Source organism: Nyctibius grandis, chromosome 4 (genome assembly GCF_013368605.1).
Source record: "Nyctibius grandis isolate bNycGra1 chromosome 4, bNycGra1.pri, whole genome shotgun sequence".
Lineage (NCBI taxonomy): Eukaryota > Metazoa > Chordata > Aves > Nyctibiiformes > Nyctibiidae > Nyctibius > Nyctibius grandis.
The window spans coordinates 92,861,142-92,878,678 of record NC_090661.1 but is presented as its reverse complement, the minus strand read 5'-3'; the positions used below and the strand labels follow the sequence as shown (position 1 = coordinate 92,878,678).

Genomic DNA, 17,537 nt, shown 5'->3' with positions numbered 1-17,537 from the left:
AGCAACTCAAAGAATTTCTTTGCGTTTTTTGAGAGATGGCTCTGAATAATGAGGACAGAGGAAAGCAATGAAATTCCGTCTAATCCCAAGGTTTTATTTTTCTTGTTTATACCACTTGTTTTCTAAGCTGAATACACTTAATCTTCATAAAATAGCTGCCAAGGTATTATATCCCAAAGATGCTGGTTTTGTTAGATACTTATCTTGTGCGGTGAAGTGGTTAACTGAGGAGTAATTCTGTCTTGCAAGTTATGGGTATCTGTCTCAGAGTTAATCAATTAGCTTTCAAGGATGGTCTTGTGGTTAAAACACAGGACTAAATCTCAGGAGAATCTAGATTCAATTTTTAGGCCTATCTCAAATTTCCTATGTAACCTTGGGCAAGTCATATATTTTCTCTGTGCCTTCCTTCCCCAGACATCTGTTTATTCCCTCCCGCATTTTGTTTGTCTTGTCTATATGGATTATACGGATTTCAGGACAAAGACCCATTTCTCATAAGGGGGGGCATTCACACCATCTACTACAGAATAATTTAAGCATCTAAGTGAGGTGTTTTGAATATCTCTCCTGAAAGTGCTTCTCTCTTCATTGCTCCTTGCTATTGCAGGTGAGCAAATACTGTGACTACCACTAGGTTTGTGAATGGTGTCTAACATCATCCTTGTGTTGTAATACTTTGCCCCACTCCTGATCAGAGACAGTCACTAATAGCTGTTTCATACATGTTGTGGCATTGGAGATTGTTCAGGTGGTCTTTGCAGAACAGCCAAGATGTGGGTTTGTGTGTATTTATGAGAAATTTTACTAAGGACTGGTGAGCCTCCTGAGAGGGGAGCACAAAAGTGCTGGCTTGAAAATATTAGGAAGCAAGTAATGAACTCCAGGATGACTGTAAGAACTATGTCAGTGAGCAAAGCAATGGTCTATGTCACTCATGCTTTATCTTCTGCCTAGGTTATAAATGCTCCATGGCAGTGATTGTCTTTCCCTTGGTGTCTGTGCAGCACCTAGCACAGCTGGGTACTAGGCAGTGACAAGGAAACAGAATTGGTGATTCTGATGATAATAATGATTTCAGTAGCCTGTTGGTAACAATAAGAAGGATAGAGACAATTGATGAAAATTCTAAAAAAAAGCTGAGATGTCTGTGTATGAGTTAAGCTGTGGGAGCTAGAGGAGGAACACAAAGGGACCAACAGTATGATAGAAGACAAACCAGTCTGGAAAAATACCTCTCAATGAACTATATAAGGATACAGATGGAGCAGGTGTACATAAGGAATGGAGAAGAGAATGCTGCGACAGTAAGGACGAGAGATGGCCATGAGCAGTAACTTTAGGTGTTTGGCTAGAGTGGAGAGGTTAGTTTTTACACCATACCCAATTGTCACTAGAGACTATAAGTATTACTGCACTCCAAGCAGTAAGAAGTCATGTCACTAAAAATACCATCTCTCTGCTTGGACAGGTGACCTGACTTTTAATATTTGAGATATTTATTCCATTTCTGTGTACTATATCTGTAAAATGAGGCAAATTTGAAAGAAAACCTCTGGTAGCACAAAGATTTGAGTCTAACGAGGTCTAATCTATGTCAGTTCTGGGGAATTGGCTGAGTTGGTGCCGTTAGCTACAGTCTTCAAAACACTTAAGTGGGATTGAAGTATGTTAGTTTTAAATTTATGGTCTGTGTTTAGTCTTTTCACGACGTATAAAAATGTGAAAGGGAAGAATTCATGCTCTTGCAATGCTTTTCCACTTCCTCCATGCATGTCAGCTCGATTTGGTTTCCACTCCCTCCCTGTGCCCCCCGGTTGCTCCAGCGGCTGCCCTCACAAGGCTGTCAGTTAGAGTTAGGCTGCTCTGTACATTCCACTTGGCAGGTTGTGTTCCCTTCTGCACCACCCCGTGTCCCCTTTTCCTGTCTCACATAAGTGAGATCTCCCATCCCTCCTCACCACCCTCATTTGCCTTGCCAAAAAAACCCTGCCCTCCTCCAGAGGGAGATTTTCATACCTTGAGATGGGATGGATCAGTGGCCTTCCTCCAGTGACCTATGGGGCTCGGTCTCCTGCAGAAGAAGCCTACAAAACTTTTGGGGCTGCAGACTTAGCCTTTAGGCAGCTGGTATTAGACAGAGAGACCTGCCTCCTTAAAGCCTGAAGGTCCTTCTGCATAGCCTCTCCTGGTCATCTTGCAGAGCCGTGCAAGCTGAAGCATGGGCTTTGCTTTATTTGTGTTCCTGTGTGATGTCCCCCTCAACTGGGTCAGTTTACTTCGCCGGTATTTTTCCACCTCCCTTCCCTTAGCATGTTTCCTGAAGGACTCTTTATGAGGTTTGGAAGAAAAAAATACTGAAAATAAAACCCAAGAGAAGGCAAAAATTATCAGAAATTTTCAGAAATTATCAGACTACAGATTTGGAGGGAATTGCAATGACAACGTTGGAAATCTGCCTGTCTGTCTAACTCTCTTGCTCAGCTGATTTATTCTGCCCCATTCCTGTCCTATCTGAGTATCTAACATACAAAATCAATAACAAATAGCTGAGGTTTCCATAGATGTATTTGTATTGAAATCTCAAAGGTCACATCCAGGCGATGAAGCATTGTATTAAACTTTTAAACTAACACTTTCCGGTCCTGGTATTTCTCCTTAGTGCAGTGCAGAAGAGAGTCGTGTCAAAAATACTGAGGGTCAAGAAATGGTATGACACTGTCTGAATTAGGTTGTTTCTCATGGCTAGGGGTGTCTCAGCACCACACAGATAGGGTTATATTGCTTCTTGTTGCAGATAGCTTGAGCACTGCTGCTCTGAGAGTCACTTCATCATATCTGCAGCCTTTCTTGCTTCTCAAGAGACCTAGGAGTGAGGGGAGCTAGGTAGTCCTTACCATTACCTGCCCTTGCAAGCCTGGTTGCCTCCTTCATGAGTACAGCCTCAAAGATCTTGTCCTTGTGAGAGGGTTTCAGTCTAGTGAATCAGTTTCCCAATGGGAACGGGTTGCGTTAGAAAATTATAGCGAAGCTCTCATAAGAGAACCAGAACAGTGTCCGTGTCTTTCTAAGGATGGCTGAATGCAGTGATTAGGAAGTAATACAGAAAGACACTGTATATTGCTAAGTCTGTAGAAATAGCAGCATGCACTTCATGCTGTGTCTGCTTTTTACTTTTATTTCCCCTTTCTCCGTAGCCCTATTGCTCCCTTCATCTTCATCTGAAGGTCTCAGAGAATCCCTATACCTCAGGAAACATCGCCAGCCGAGAGACTGCCCCCAGTATTATTGTAGCTTCAGGTATGAAACATTTAAAGATTGCCTGTGTATGATGTGCAAACGCTGACAAAATCTGGAGTTTGTGATGCGTGTGGAGGGTGTTGAGAGGCTTGTGGGGTGTCACACCACCAGTAGTGGGAAGGAAGGAAGGCTGTCAAATGGAAGTTCTTATGGACCTTCAACTTGTCATATGTTTTTTACGGAAACTGGGCTTTGAGACTGAGGAGATCACTTCTAGTCCTCTATTCCTATGAACGTTAGATTCAAACCAGGGCATTTCCTTTGCCTATGGAGCTGTGTAGAGCTGTATGCGTTGGATCTTTTACATATATTTTCTTCAAACTGCAAGTCTCTCCTTTCCCTTCTCCCTCTTTCTCTTTCCAAAACTAAAAGTTCTATAATTGCAAAAGGTAAATAAATACATTTACTCCCCTGATTTGCTAATTTTGCTGTTTCTTAGAGTGTTGCAACACTAATCAGTGCTCATCTTGCAGGTAATGTAGGCACTGAACTATCAGACAAAGACATCAGCATGTTTGTTTCTTCTGATGCTGGGAACACTTGGAGACAGGTAAATGACACAGAATCGCAGGTTTATGATAATCATAGGAAACTGTCATAGAAGTAGATTGAAATTTGTTGCTTAATTTTTGCTTCATTTGGTTCAGAGTAGCTTTTTGCAAATGTATACAAAAAAGAAAACTTTTATTCCCTTCTGAGAGGTAGAGAGATGCCCAAAGAAAAAGACTGAATATGTCATTAGACTTCATATAACAGAAAATTATTTTTATAATTCTACTCAGAGTTTGACTTCAGTGTAACTCTGTAGCAAAGCGTAGAACAGATTAAAATAATATATGGGGAGAGTATGTGTTTCCTTTTAATGTTGTACAGCCCTTGTACTGATCAAACCATTTTTCTCTTCATCCAGAGAATTAACACTTGCACTAGTCTACTTCTCCCTCTTTTCTTGTGGGACTCATTTCACCTAAGTTGAGTTGTCCAAAGTTCAGTGTCCATATAAACTGATAATTTTACCTTGCTCTTAAGTTAATGGAGAAAAAGACAGAATTCAGTTCATCCTGTTCTGAAGCTACCTGCCTCTCCATTAATTACAGAAAGAGACTGGATGATGAAGTTAAATCAAGTGCCTATATTTAGTGAAATCCCACCTGTTAACAAAGTATTGCTACCCTTTAATGTGTTTATCCTCAGAAGAGGAAGTTCTATTTTTCCTATTTTCTGGATAAGACATCAAGTCATGGAGAGGAGTGACTTTTCCAGACTGACAAGTGCTGCTATGTAAACTGGAGAGCAGATGTTTGCAGAAAGCCAATACAAAAAAGACACAGGAAAAGAAAATCTTTTCTAAATATTTGATATTCTAAGAATCTAATTATTTTACAATGTTTGACCAGCCCTCATTTTTCTGTCTACACCACTTATGAGAGATAGGACCAGGTACGTGCAAACACCTAAAGTTCTTCTTTAAACAAAAATCTGTCATTGAAAGGAGGGAAAATGTTGATCCTTGCAAAAATTCGTGTTTCTGACTTTCTATCAAGCAGAGGCAGAATGCCTTTTCCAGGACCTGGGAAAAGTTTAAATAAAAAAACCCCACAAAACCCCCAAAAAATAAAAAACAAAACCCAAGAACTGTCTCTATACAGAATGCCTTCCTCTACTCAGTAATTTCCTTAGCACGTACCTGTCCTCTGTCATGATCGTACTTAAAGAACTATGACATTTTCTTGATACTAAGGAAAATAGATTTAAATATATGCTTTTTTTTTTTCCCCAGATATTTGAGGAAGAGCACAGTGTTCTGTACCTGGATCAAGGTGGAGTACTGGTCGCCATGAAACACACATCTCTGCCTATCAGACATCTCTGGTAATGACTGTGTCTATGCTAAATGTCTGCTGTCCCTCTTTTCAGATGCCAGGAAGTAGGCAGTTAGGCTACATTCAGAGTTTTTTGTAACTACAATCTAGAAAATATCAGTTAAGATACTGGCAAACATTAACTCAGATAAATCTTAGAACTCCTGGCAATTCCAGCTTACATAGTTTGGCCAGATTTTATATTGTCATGGTAATTCCACAACTTAGCTTCTTAGGTTTGATTATTTATGTAATATGAACCTGGATGATGGCTTTGTCTCTTATTAAGTTACCAAAGTACTCTTAGTTTTCAAAATTACTGATGTACTTGTCTTCTGTATGACAGACAGCACTTATGAACCAGAATTCTGTTGAATAGATTCAGGGTTATATAGACAATAAGGCAAAAGTGTCCCCCCTAGTTAGCCCTCTTGAGTTTATGTGGTAGGTAAAATGTAGTTTTTGTGATGTTCTGCATGAGTTACTTCCACTACAGTCAGTGTCATATCAATATCTGAAACAGACCCAAGTCTTAGGAAGTGATGAATGGTTTCAAGCTTTCACTTAGACCCACCACGGGGAAGACTGATGGTCAGAAGAGGCAAAGCTCTTGTGCTGCAGAAATCTAACCTCCGTAAAATGTCTTATGTTGGGGACCTAAAAATAAGATGCTCAAAATCACTTGTTTATTTTAAAAAAATCCTAGCCCTGTGCTACATTTTGCCCTTAAAGTATCAATCTGTAACATAACCTTACTAATTTCCACCCCTTAAGTATTAGCCATGGGTTAGCAGTATGATGCCAAATGAGTTTGATGAATGCTCTGATTTACGATACTTCCCAAAAAAGTACTTAAAGGACTGAAAATGCAGTATCCAAGAACAGAACCTGCTTCCTACTTCTCCATAGCAGCTGTAGTGGACAGGAGAATGTCTTCAAGTAAAGTAGGAGGAGAGTAAGGAAAGATGATACTAATTCTGCTTTCTCCACTAGGTTAAGTTTTGATGAAGGGAGATCTTGGAGCAAGTACAGTTTCACATCCCTCCCTCTGTTTGTAGATGGAGTATTAGGGGAACCTGGAGAGGAAACTCTCATCATGACGTAAGTGAGCGTACCATCATGCTAACATTGATGGGAACTACACCGAAAAGAGCTTATGAGGGTTGTTTGTGATATAATAGCATTTCTGGTTGGGGACCAAACCGAGTGCTATCTGAAGCCAGGGATATGCAGCTTTCTGTTGCTAAATCATCAATGTTTATTTGTGATATGATTGAGGAAATGACAACATGGTTCCTTGCAAGCTGCAAAAACACTATCACTTGGCTTATCAGCATGAAACCTGACTCTTCAAATTGAATGTGGTTTAAAGCAGAGTTACTCTTGACTGACAGGTGAATATCGGAAAGAAAAATGGTGGGGTATTTTTATAGCTGTGTTTTGCTGCTACTTTCTTTTTTTTATCTGAGAGACAGAAAAATGAAGACATTCTTTTGTAGAAATGAATGACAAAATGTTGACTGGGTGCTGACTCATGAAGAATTACGGTTAGTTGCAGTGTGGTATGCTGAGCTCTGCACGGTGCATAAATCTGGATTCACCCTACCAGAAATTGTGACATTTTACCTGAGATAAGATTTCCAAAAACAGGAGGAAAATTCGGTTTCTGTCTGTAAAAAATGGACTGACCTGTAATAAACAGAATATGTGGCTTGAAAACTAACATGAGTTAATAGAGATGTATGAAGAATGATCCCTTCAGGTTCTGATTTTAATTCATGTGGAAGGGATTCCCAAAGCTCATAACTGAGATATCAAACTCCTGTAGGTATAACTGTCTCCAGCCCCATGTCAAGTCTTCTCTGTATAGTCATTTTGGGGTTTGGCATAAGCAGGAGGATCTTGATCCACAAAATAAAAGCTACACGCAATTTTTAAGAGGGTTGTTGGTATTTAGGAGCCTAAGTCTGACTCTCGCTATGTTGGTCAAGTGAAAATCAGTAGGACTTGCACTCCTAAAGCAATTAATCTCTGTTGGAAATTTGTGGGTGACTGTACCTCTGTAACTACCAGACTCCATCTGGTGCTACCTTTTACTGTATGCTCTTTCTGCTGTATTCTGTAGAGTGTTTGGACATTTCAGCCACCGCTCAGAATGGCAGCTGGTGAAAGTAGACTACAAGTCCATTTTTGATCGGAGGTGTGCAGAAGAGGACTACAGGCCTTGGCAACTCCACAGCCAGGTGAGAAGCAAGGAGGTTGGGATCTGATCTGAAGTAGCTAATGATCCTGCAGTTAAAAGTCAGCATGATCCAATGTCTTTTTCTCTTAGGTTGGTGTATCAGATTGTCCCCTGCTAGATGGGTCTGTTTTGTTACATAGGCCTGTTAGCCTCAGATTGCACTCTGTGAGCCCCGAGGGCTGGACAGCTGCCTTTTGGGTTTTATTCTCCATGCAGGCAATTAGCTCAGACTTATCCAGAGCTGAGGAATGCAACAACAGCAGAAGCACTGCCACTGAAGGAGGCCTGAACTCCTTCAGTCTTACATGTCCCATCTGATTTCCCTGTTCTTACCCCTTGTCTCTTCCTCCATCCTTCTGTGTCCTCACAGCCAGTGTCTTAAGACCCTCCTAGCTGCTTTGACACTTGTTTCTCCAAATTCCTGCCCTCTTAGCCTCATTTCTTACTCACTTGGTTACATCCTTTTTCTGTCTCTCTCAGCAGTGGTACTTCTGCTGTGGGAGAGGGGCACTTTATTCCTCAGTCTGTTAGGCCCCCATGCTCTGTCCCTTGCATCATAGATGCAGCTGCTGCATCACTCCTGGAACCATTGCTTAAGTGCCCAGCAAGGTAACATGCTCCACACAGTGTCTGAGCCTGCCTTGGGACACTTCCCAGCTCTGCCAAGTTTAACGCAACAACCTGTGTTATACCAGGTTAGAATAAAATATGGCCCAAATTTTGTGGTTATATAAACACCACAGGCTCCACTGAAGTCTAAGGGGAAAACACCCATTTATATCATCAAAGGTTGTCTTTCTGTATATATCTTGCTGGGCAAGAATTTAATAATGAATATGAAATGAAAGTAGTTTGACTCAGACGAGCTGCTCCCACAAGGCACAACTCCACACTAAAAATACTGGTTATGATTTAGATCCTTAGATGTTGAATATCAGTACAGCTTCCTTGAAATTCAAGGAGGCACAGCATTTTACACCAGTTGCCATTTGGGCAAATCAAAGCCATGAAAAGTTTCTCTTTCCTACAGCGATTTTAACAGCTAAAAGGTAACAAGTGAGACCCCACTGTATTAAGTTCTTTACTTTCTTCTGCTTGCATAAGCAAAAATGCCAAGGATTTGCAGTATATCTTTGAGGATGTTGGCTTTGGAGCTTGCAGAACTGTTTTTAGGAAGGCTGATGTGGACTCTGGCCTTTTGATTTGATTTCCATTGAGATTACAAGGCTGAGCCTTGTTCCCTGGATAGAAATATTTAGCAGGGTGCTGAAGATAGGAGTAAAAAGACAAGGAAATGTTATCATCCACATAACAAGTCAAACCCTGTAAAACCTGAACTCATAGTCTGTGGAAAGTATTTACATATACACATACTAGTAGTTTCTACTGAACAAAATTATTGCCAAAGAGATCAGACCAAAGAAATAGACCTGCTCTGTGTCTCAGATTGCAGAGGGATCAGACCGTGTTTTCAGTTGCTGTGAAACCTAATCTCTAAATGAGAAATAGGCCTGAATCAATTGCTCATTGGCTTTGGAACAAATTCAGAACTGAATCAGATACATAAGTAACCTCAGATCATTTCTTAGTGTGTATTGGAAAAGCTGTTTTAGTTTCAGTTAAAGCTTCAGTAGCTTTTAATTAGCTTCGGTATACTGACATGGCATTTGGCTTCCCATCCTCTTCTCTGGAGTCACAGCTCCCATTGCACAGGCTTGGAAAAACTGGTGATACAAATAGCCTCGTGGGTGTCAGAGAAAGATATTTTTGGTTTTGTTTCCAGGGAGAAGCTTGCATCATGGGAGCAAAAAGGATCTACAGGAAGCGCAAGTCAGAGAAGAAATGCATGCAAGGAAAATATGCTGGGGCTATGACCTCGGAGCCATGTGTGTGCACAGAGGCAGACTTTGACTGGTGAGCAATGGGCAGAAGAACTGTGTGCTTTCTACCACACCAATGCAGAGCTCACTAGGGAGGCTGTAGGCTTGCAGAGAGTAGATATTAATAAACATGTAAGTGGCTAAATAGGTTGCTCCCTGATAGTGCAGGTCTGTCAACAGGAAGAAAGTTGGAATAGATATCTGTAATCTGCTAAGGCTCCCACAAAACTGATGCTGGACAGACCATTTTCCAGGTGACATCTGAGCTCTGTGCAGCATTAAGATAAAAGGTCCATTTAGCACATCAAACCTCAGCAAAGACCAGGGGTGGCTGTGAAAGTAGTATGTAAGACATATATAGTGTGCATAATAAATAAAATAAATTCTTCATACATATGCACACATACATCTATGCATATATGTGTCAAAGTAAATATATGCATATGCAAAGTAGGCCTTCAGAAATCAAGTATCTAGGGACCATCATGTTTGATAGTATCTAACAGACACTGCCTGCATGATTTGGGTTAATCTCCTTCTGAAGCCTTTTCTCCTCTGCTGTATGCTATAGGAAATAGAATCCATTGGTGAGTTATGAATGGCATGATAAAATGTTCAGCTTCTAGTTTCATTTCAAGATTCCTGCTGACTCACAGCAATTTGCACAAAAAAGGCAGGGAACCACATTACTGAAATCTCTATCACCTGTTTTCTCCAAGTCTGAGACAGTCCTGAGTATCCTAGAAAAGAGAAATGGTGGCTCTTTGGTAGTGCTCGTAAACCCCCTTTGTGCCTCACCGAGCTAGATCTATGCCATGTTATTAATTAAACCCAGAAGCTGCAACATATACCCTGAAGAGGTTCATCTCATAAATATTTTGTTTCTTCCTATTTTGTTCACTCCAGGACCATGGAAATTTACAGCATTTCCCTTCTCACCCTCCCATAACTGTAGTTATATTGATTTTTCTATATAAAATCACAGAATCACAGGAGGCTTTTCCATATGTCAGAAAAAGTAAATCTTCTTGCACCAAATAATAAAAATTATGAGCATACTTGGGCACTGATTCTCTGAATATGATTTCCTGATGATTTCCCCATCTTGCAGTGAGTTCTTTGCTAGGGAGAAGATACCTCAGTTCTGTGTGTAGTTCATCATGTAGGTGCCCAAAGGTCCTGGATTTCAGCTGTTTAACATATCTCTGATAATGTAAAAAAGACAGCAGCCAACCAGGAAACAAAATGAATAGGAAGGAAATTCCCTGAAGATTTTGACCTTCCTGTAGAGCATGCAGTACAAAGCTGTGCCAAGCTCATGCCCAGGCTCAAAAAAATAACTGATGGGATTCACTCATAGTCAGTCTGTTAGTGGTTAAACCCCTTACACTCGTAAGGGACACACACTCATTAAACACTTTGATAAAAATTTGCTTTCCTTCCAGAACTACTCTGTCTCTGAGAATATATGTTGTTATTTCATTAAAACTGATTGTGTAGTTTGCTACTGCAATACTTCGTTGCTAGATACAGAACAAAAGTACCACAGTGATATCTGCTGGGGGAAACATGCTTTTCTTTCTTTTACATTCACTTTGCGGAAACTTTCTGCCAGAGGTCTGCTGAGTTGTGAGAGTATCTCTAAGAGAAAGCTTGGATAGTTGAGGATGTACGACACACGTTCACAGTTCACACGCACCAACAAGACCCCTCAAATCTCTTGGAAGAGGCAGAATTAGGACTTTGCAAAAGTCATCTTGTCAAAAGTAGCCTGAGAAAAACACCCTTAAAAACACTGCAAGTCTCTGTGCTGAGCTGACAGATAGAAAGCCTTCCTGAGCTAGGAGGACCTTCCTCCTTCTGATGGAAACAGTTTTGGTTTAGAGCAGACTGTTGTGATCACCTCCAATTCTCTCTGAGCTCTTGTTATTCCTACAGTTCTCAGATCTGGATTTTTACTTTATCCATTTTATCTTGCTTCACCACCACCTCTGAGGAAAAAAGACTGAAACATTGCTTTAAGCATCCAGTTCAGAAATATTTACCAGCAATATTCATAACTTATTTATCTTCTTAATACAGTCCGGAGCATAGTTTTACATAGATTTGCCAGAGAAGGACAGAAAAGCCACAGGGAACAGAAGATGGAGGTTTATGAAGGAAGGAGAAAAGAGATGGCAAGGAAAAAGCAATTCTGTTGGCTCTACTGAATTTCTCAGCCCAGTTTTATTGTGCTAAGAAAGGCAAAGCTGCTGCTGAGCCATAGCATTCAGTGCCTGCCTTGTTGAACTCTGCACTAGGCTTCACTGCTGATGCACCCTGCAGAAGCTGATCCAAAGAGGCCTTTGGAGGAAAATCGGTGAATGAATTCTTGTTGTGGAAGGATGTCCTCTGGGGAGTCCTTCCTGCAAACGGAAGAAGCACTTTCATCATCCCCTCTGATGATATTTCAGCAGTGCTTTTGAATTCTCTATGTCTCTTTTTTGCTGGGCAAGGCTCTTAATTGAAGGAGATTGAAGGGGGCATGTGTCCCCCAGGCAGGGAGAAGCCCCTTAGCTGACTGCACTTGATTTTGCAATCTTGAAATAAACTGGGCAGCTTTTTATATCAACATCTGTGGTTACAGGACCCAAACTTGGATATAGAATTAAAGAAGACAACAATCCCTGCTCCAATCAGAGTAGGACTTTCCTTGCTGTTTAAACACTGAATTTGTATGGAGAAAATTTTATTATCTAAGCTTGTCAGAGTTTGGAGTAAAAAATATATGTGTGTGGTCAGGTAAAGTGAAAAAAAAAAATGTTATTTCTGTTAATCCTGCAGGTGCTTTTTTATCAGTTCAGGGGAAAAAAATGCCAGTTATAAAAGACATAAAGCTTTTATAATGTTTTTTCTGCTGGTAATATGATAGAACTCCAGGTTCATTTTGAATCTGTATTCAGCCCATGTTAGTTCTTTCTCAGAGAAAAGGGTACGTTTTTTTATTGTTTTACACAGCCGCAAAGCTGAGCAACGTTAGAAATGGCTGTAGTTTCTCTAGCCTTGGGAACCTGAACTCTTCTGACAGTAGCCGTCTCTTATCATGGGCTACAACCAAAACTAGCTGGGTACAGGGCTGAAGCGGCAGGTATTTGCGCTCCGTGCAGGGGCTGAGGCTCACAGCCAGAGGGCAATAGTGCTTCAGGAATCGGGGGGGACTGGAGATGTGCAGAAGCCCCCGGCAAATCTGTCCTAGCAACGGCCTAGAAACGAGATTGTCCTTCTTCATTTAATTGATTTGGGTAAATGGATGACACCGTTACTTGTGCGTTATTAAAGCATTAATTTACCCGGTTTTCTCACATTGTGTTCCTTCCTGCCGTTCGAGCATTATTGAGGCAATATCTCTTCGGTAGAAACACCTCTTAGACACAGATGGAAATCTTTGGTAGTGTTCATCCTTCAGCTACCTGTCTCCCAGGTGCTTTAATAGAAACTTCGAGTTGTCACACTGTCAGTCCTTCCTCTGAACCACCTGTCATTAATACTGAGGATTTCTCCTGTCAGTATTCCCATATCTCACACCTTCGTGGGAAGTATGAACCTGTTGATGCTGGTGCTAGTGGCTTTGGATAGCCAGAGATGCGCAAAGGAGCCTTAGTGCATCTGAGAATCAAGCCTATTTGTTTCACTGATGATATCAGCAAGGATTTGGCTGGCTCTTTTGTATTGTCTGGCACTTAAATTACAGACCTACCTCTGCTAGGTTATGCTAAAACATCAGAGTCCTGCATCATGAGAAACTGTCCTGACAAACTGCGGGGAGGCAGAAGGCAGACAGTGAATGTGATTAGACTGTTGGCTTCATCTGTTACCACCCATTAGTTTAAGACGGTCAGTTCTGAAATACATATACATTTGCACCCTTAGGTTAACTAACTTTGCTTTATTGTTGAAATAGGCTTGGTTAGCTAATTAATAGTAATTTGGAATGAATTTTAGTTCATTTTGAATGCTTGTGGAAAATGCAGATTCACTATGCAAAGTCTACAGTGCATCTCTGCATCTTTAGGGGCCTAGATATCTACTAGGCATGGATTTACTGGAAAGATTCTGGGGATTTTAGGTTCTCTATTAACATAACCTGGTAAGGCTTTTACTGCAAATACCATGATGCAATTATAATAATATGCTGTCACAGATCCATAAGTCAAACTGCAGTTGAATCCTTCCTTCTCTGAGATAAATCCCACGTCAGATCCTGTAGTACTGGGAAGCTAGCTCAACTCCCCTTTAACAGAAATCTACACTTATACCGTACTTCAGCATCAGACAATGATATTAAGTGGGGAAAAAAAACCATATGGTAATTCTTCACCACAGCTGTGGACACAGTTACTTTTTTCCACAAGGGCTTTTGGAAACTGTAGAACAAAGGTGACTATAACCACAGATACCTCGATTCCACCCCATTTAATGTCTGAAAAGTTTGCAAAGCACAGCATACAAAACCACAAGTGGCATTTTCAGTTTCTGGGGTAGCTGACCTTAAAGTGAAGCTGTTTGTTAGTGTTAAGGAAGTCCTCTGGTTACACGTTAAGTCATGTCTTGATTTGTAGCAGGTATGAGCATGGCAATCACTCAGCTGACTTAACTGGTTATTTCTATGTCTTAGAACACTGGGATTTTAGTAATTTTGCATGGATTTACAGTTCTTCCATGAAAGTATGTTTGTCAGGTCTATATTCAAACTATAAACTTCCTTAAGAAATTTCTTTTCCTTTGATTATTACCTGTGCTGCAAATAATCTTAGGGGGATTTACTATGAGCTTTGAGCAGGGATACAGAACTTCTGGAATGAATTCATATCTGTCTATGATTGCAGAGGAGGACTTGCAATCCTACTTGACTAAGACAAATGGGATTCCAGTTTAAACCAGTAAAGGTGGTTAGGGTAAAACCATCATCAGTGAGAGCCAGATGATAGGCTTCATACTGATAAAACGATCCCTGCTGGTAAATGTGCTACTCTTTTTTGATAGGTACATTATCTATTTCACCTGAGTTCTTTTCAGGCAGGCACAAAATATCATCAATATATGCAAATTCCAATTCCCAGTTACCAGGCAATGACTCGGCTAGCTGATTGCAACCTAAAGCTGATGCCTTCCCTGTCTCCAGATTTTGCTATACTGGCTTGTGCTATGGCAATCCAATTGATGCTAATGCTTGTTGATTGCTACAAGACCTGTTGTGCCAAATTGTAGGCAGCAATTTGTTGTCAGCATCAGTGTTCTGCGTGCACCAGCCTGTAGCCAAGGAATTCATTACATTCCAAGGCTGCGGAGGTGAACGGGTGGCTGATGCATCTGTAGAGAGATACGGAACAGCAATTCATGTCATTTACTGGGATGATATTTCTGTAGGGCCTTAATGAGCCAGATGATTTGCAAGCCTGAAAACGACACCGTGGAACTTCTGTGCTTAGAACTATTTCTGCTGTGGAAAATCCTGTAATTTCATTCTCTTGACTGTGAGAAATATGATCCAAGTATAGTCAAGCCTAGTTAAGTCAAGCTTGGCTTGTCCAGACACGCAGGTACTAATAGGAACAAAAATTATGGCATGAGTCTAGACATGTGTATAGTAAGAAATCCCAGACTGATACTACTTTATCAAATTCGACTGTGGGTACTGATACCCTTTGAGGCAGATTTCACTCTATTATTTTGTTTTGTTTTCACCTAACTGATTACAGAACATTGTGTGTGTACAATGTTGCAGCTTTTTAATTAGAGTGGCACATGACAACTTAGGAATACGGTGCTGCAGAGGGTTGACAAATGAATTACAAAAATACAGGAGTCCCACTTGTGTGTAAATATTTGTTTTCTCTAAGCAAATCAGAATGGTGTTATTCTTCATTATAGAGTGTATTTTGCAGCTATAGTGTTCTTATTCCAACAAGGATGATTAGAGAAGCACATGGCAGTGGGAGAATATGCTGGCTGATGCTTCCAAAGCAGTTAAGCAGCATTCAGTCACTAGCATCTGAGTAAATAGATTGAGGAAAATTCAATCAAAAAACTGACGGAAAGACCATTTAGGTCATCTACTTCATTGCTGTTTCCTAGAGTATGTTCTCAATTACTTGCTGTAGATATCCCAAGCACCACAGCTGCCAAAATGTTCCTTTGGAACAGTCGTGCGGTCTAATGGACGTGTAGGAGTTTTCCCAAGTGATATGAAGCTTTAATTTTCTTTTGCTTAATGTCATCTTTTTAATTTCTCCTTTTTTAGATTATGTCAAAATGTTTTTTTTCTTGATTCAGAAGGAAAAGTTGCAGGCAAAAGTAAAAAGCTGTGACAAAATTCTTCTCAATGTCCTGCTTTTGATAACAAGTATAAGAAATTTAACAAACATAAACAGCAATTTATTTAACAAAAATAAATTGCAAAATATTCTCTCCTTTTTTTTTCTTTGTCTCATATCTTAGATCAGTACCAGGCTTCTTAAAATTGTTTAATAGTGATTTGTTAAATTTTTGTTTTAAGGCATCATGCTGTGGTCCAGAAAGAAGACAACATTTGAAAAAAGTCTTCATAATGTTAAACATTCTTCTTGTTGTTAATATTATTCTACAAATATAATTGATCACACTGCTGCCTATTAGGAGATGCTGAATCCAGTAGCTTGATAGAACTGAGGCTGCTGCAGCTCTGTGTCTCCTGACCCAGGCAGTAGCAAGATTGAGAGTTTGTTCCCGATAGGCACACATGTGCATGTATGCACAGGACGTATATGCATATGTACATGGCAGGTGTCACAGATTAGCACAAACAGAAAACATGACACTCACAAACACCAGTTGCCTCATCCTGTTCCCCTCTCTGGTTGATCAAGATGAAATCCCATTTATGGAAAATATGTGCACTGTAAACATGCTTATAACATTGATCCCACCAGTACCTGTTCTTGGACACCCAGGTCTGTCCAGTATGTGGCCCCTGGATGCCTTGTCTCCCTAGCTACTGGCAGCTGGACATCCCCAGTTGCCTGATGCATAGACATGCACACACTTACAGGTCTCCTCATGAGCAGGTCCAGACCTATGTGGCTTTACACGAGTAGCCATTCCCCGAGACCTCTGGGTCTCTTCAATAACCAATTCATGGACCTGATATCCAGCCTAGACTTATGACCACATCAGTACCTAGGTCCTGAGTCTTTTATCGTACTCACTGGCTTGTCTGGCTTGGTGCTCACCTGCACAGTGTGCACACACTCCAGTCACTCCAGTTGCTGGCAGTGCAGGCACATGGACCCCTGTGACCCATGATCTGAGTCCAGTTGCTGAGACTTAAACCACCACACATACACGCACACAGAACAGATAGCCCCTCACCCAGGAAAATAGAAATGGAGAAGCCAGATGCTCTTCCCTGGCATGTCACAATGAGCCCTGCATCTCTGTGTGCAGTAACCCCGCCCAGTGATCTGCAAAGTGATCTGGGAAGAGCCTCTCCTGTTGATGATCTGTTAGGTCTCACCTCAGCCATGGGCTGATGGCTTTCCTGTGACAGTCCTGGGAGGAGCTGGGGCAGGGCCTCCATTGGCTCTGACCAGGTTGTTGGGGTTCCTTTGTCTCCTGTTTTTCCTCTCTGCTTCTTTATGTATACAGAGATGAGCCTTTAATCACGTAATCTAATGCTGCCCTGATCCTCTTTTCTTAGAATATCAGGCTACTTGAGACCAAGACATTAAAGGTAATAAGCAAAAAAAGTTCTCTGCAAAGAAGTGCCATTTTAAGATCAAGAATAATGTTGCAACTGGAATATTGGAATGCAGATGGTGGACTCTGTATAGCAGTTCTCAGAAATGGCGTCCCATTAACTTCTCTGTTATGGGCTATGGAGAAAGCTTAGTAGAAGCAATAAGAACGATTTTCCAACCAAACAGTTCTCGTTACTCAATGGCTGGAGAGTAAAACCACATGTGAACAGAATACTGATTGAAAAGGTTTTTTGTTTATTTGTTCCACAATAACAATTTTTGTAGAGTCTTTGTTTACTTGGAATGAAAAACAATTTGAACTGTTGTTTATTTTTAGTGGAACCGAAGCAAATTTAGTCATAGCTAAACATAAATTGGTACAAAAGATTACAGTTTGACTCATTGTTTCTAACACACGATTTTTGGTAGCATTTCTTCTTTCAAACAAAAATAGAATTGAAGATTGCAACCGCCTTTTCCATTACTAAATACACTGTTA

General features: G+C 40.7%; 1 protein-coding gene across 1 annotated transcript in view; it reads left to right on the top strand.

Annotated features, from left to right (window-relative positions):
• Positions 1-17,537, top strand: part of LOC137661900 (VPS10 domain-containing receptor SorCS1-like) — a 304,008-nt gene that overhangs the window by 243,480 nt on the left and 42,991 nt on the right. Inside the window, exons 11-16 of the mRNA XM_068397663.1 lie at positions 3,198-3,300; positions 3,774-3,850; positions 5,081-5,172; positions 6,156-6,263; positions 7,288-7,405; positions 9,188-9,318. Coding sequence (XP_068253764.1) covers positions 3,198-3,300; positions 3,774-3,850; positions 5,081-5,172; positions 6,156-6,263; positions 7,288-7,405; positions 9,188-9,318 — 629 coding nt within the window. The remainder of the gene's footprint in view (positions 1-3,197; positions 3,301-3,773; positions 3,851-5,080; positions 5,173-6,155; positions 6,264-7,287; positions 7,406-9,187; positions 9,319-17,537) is intronic.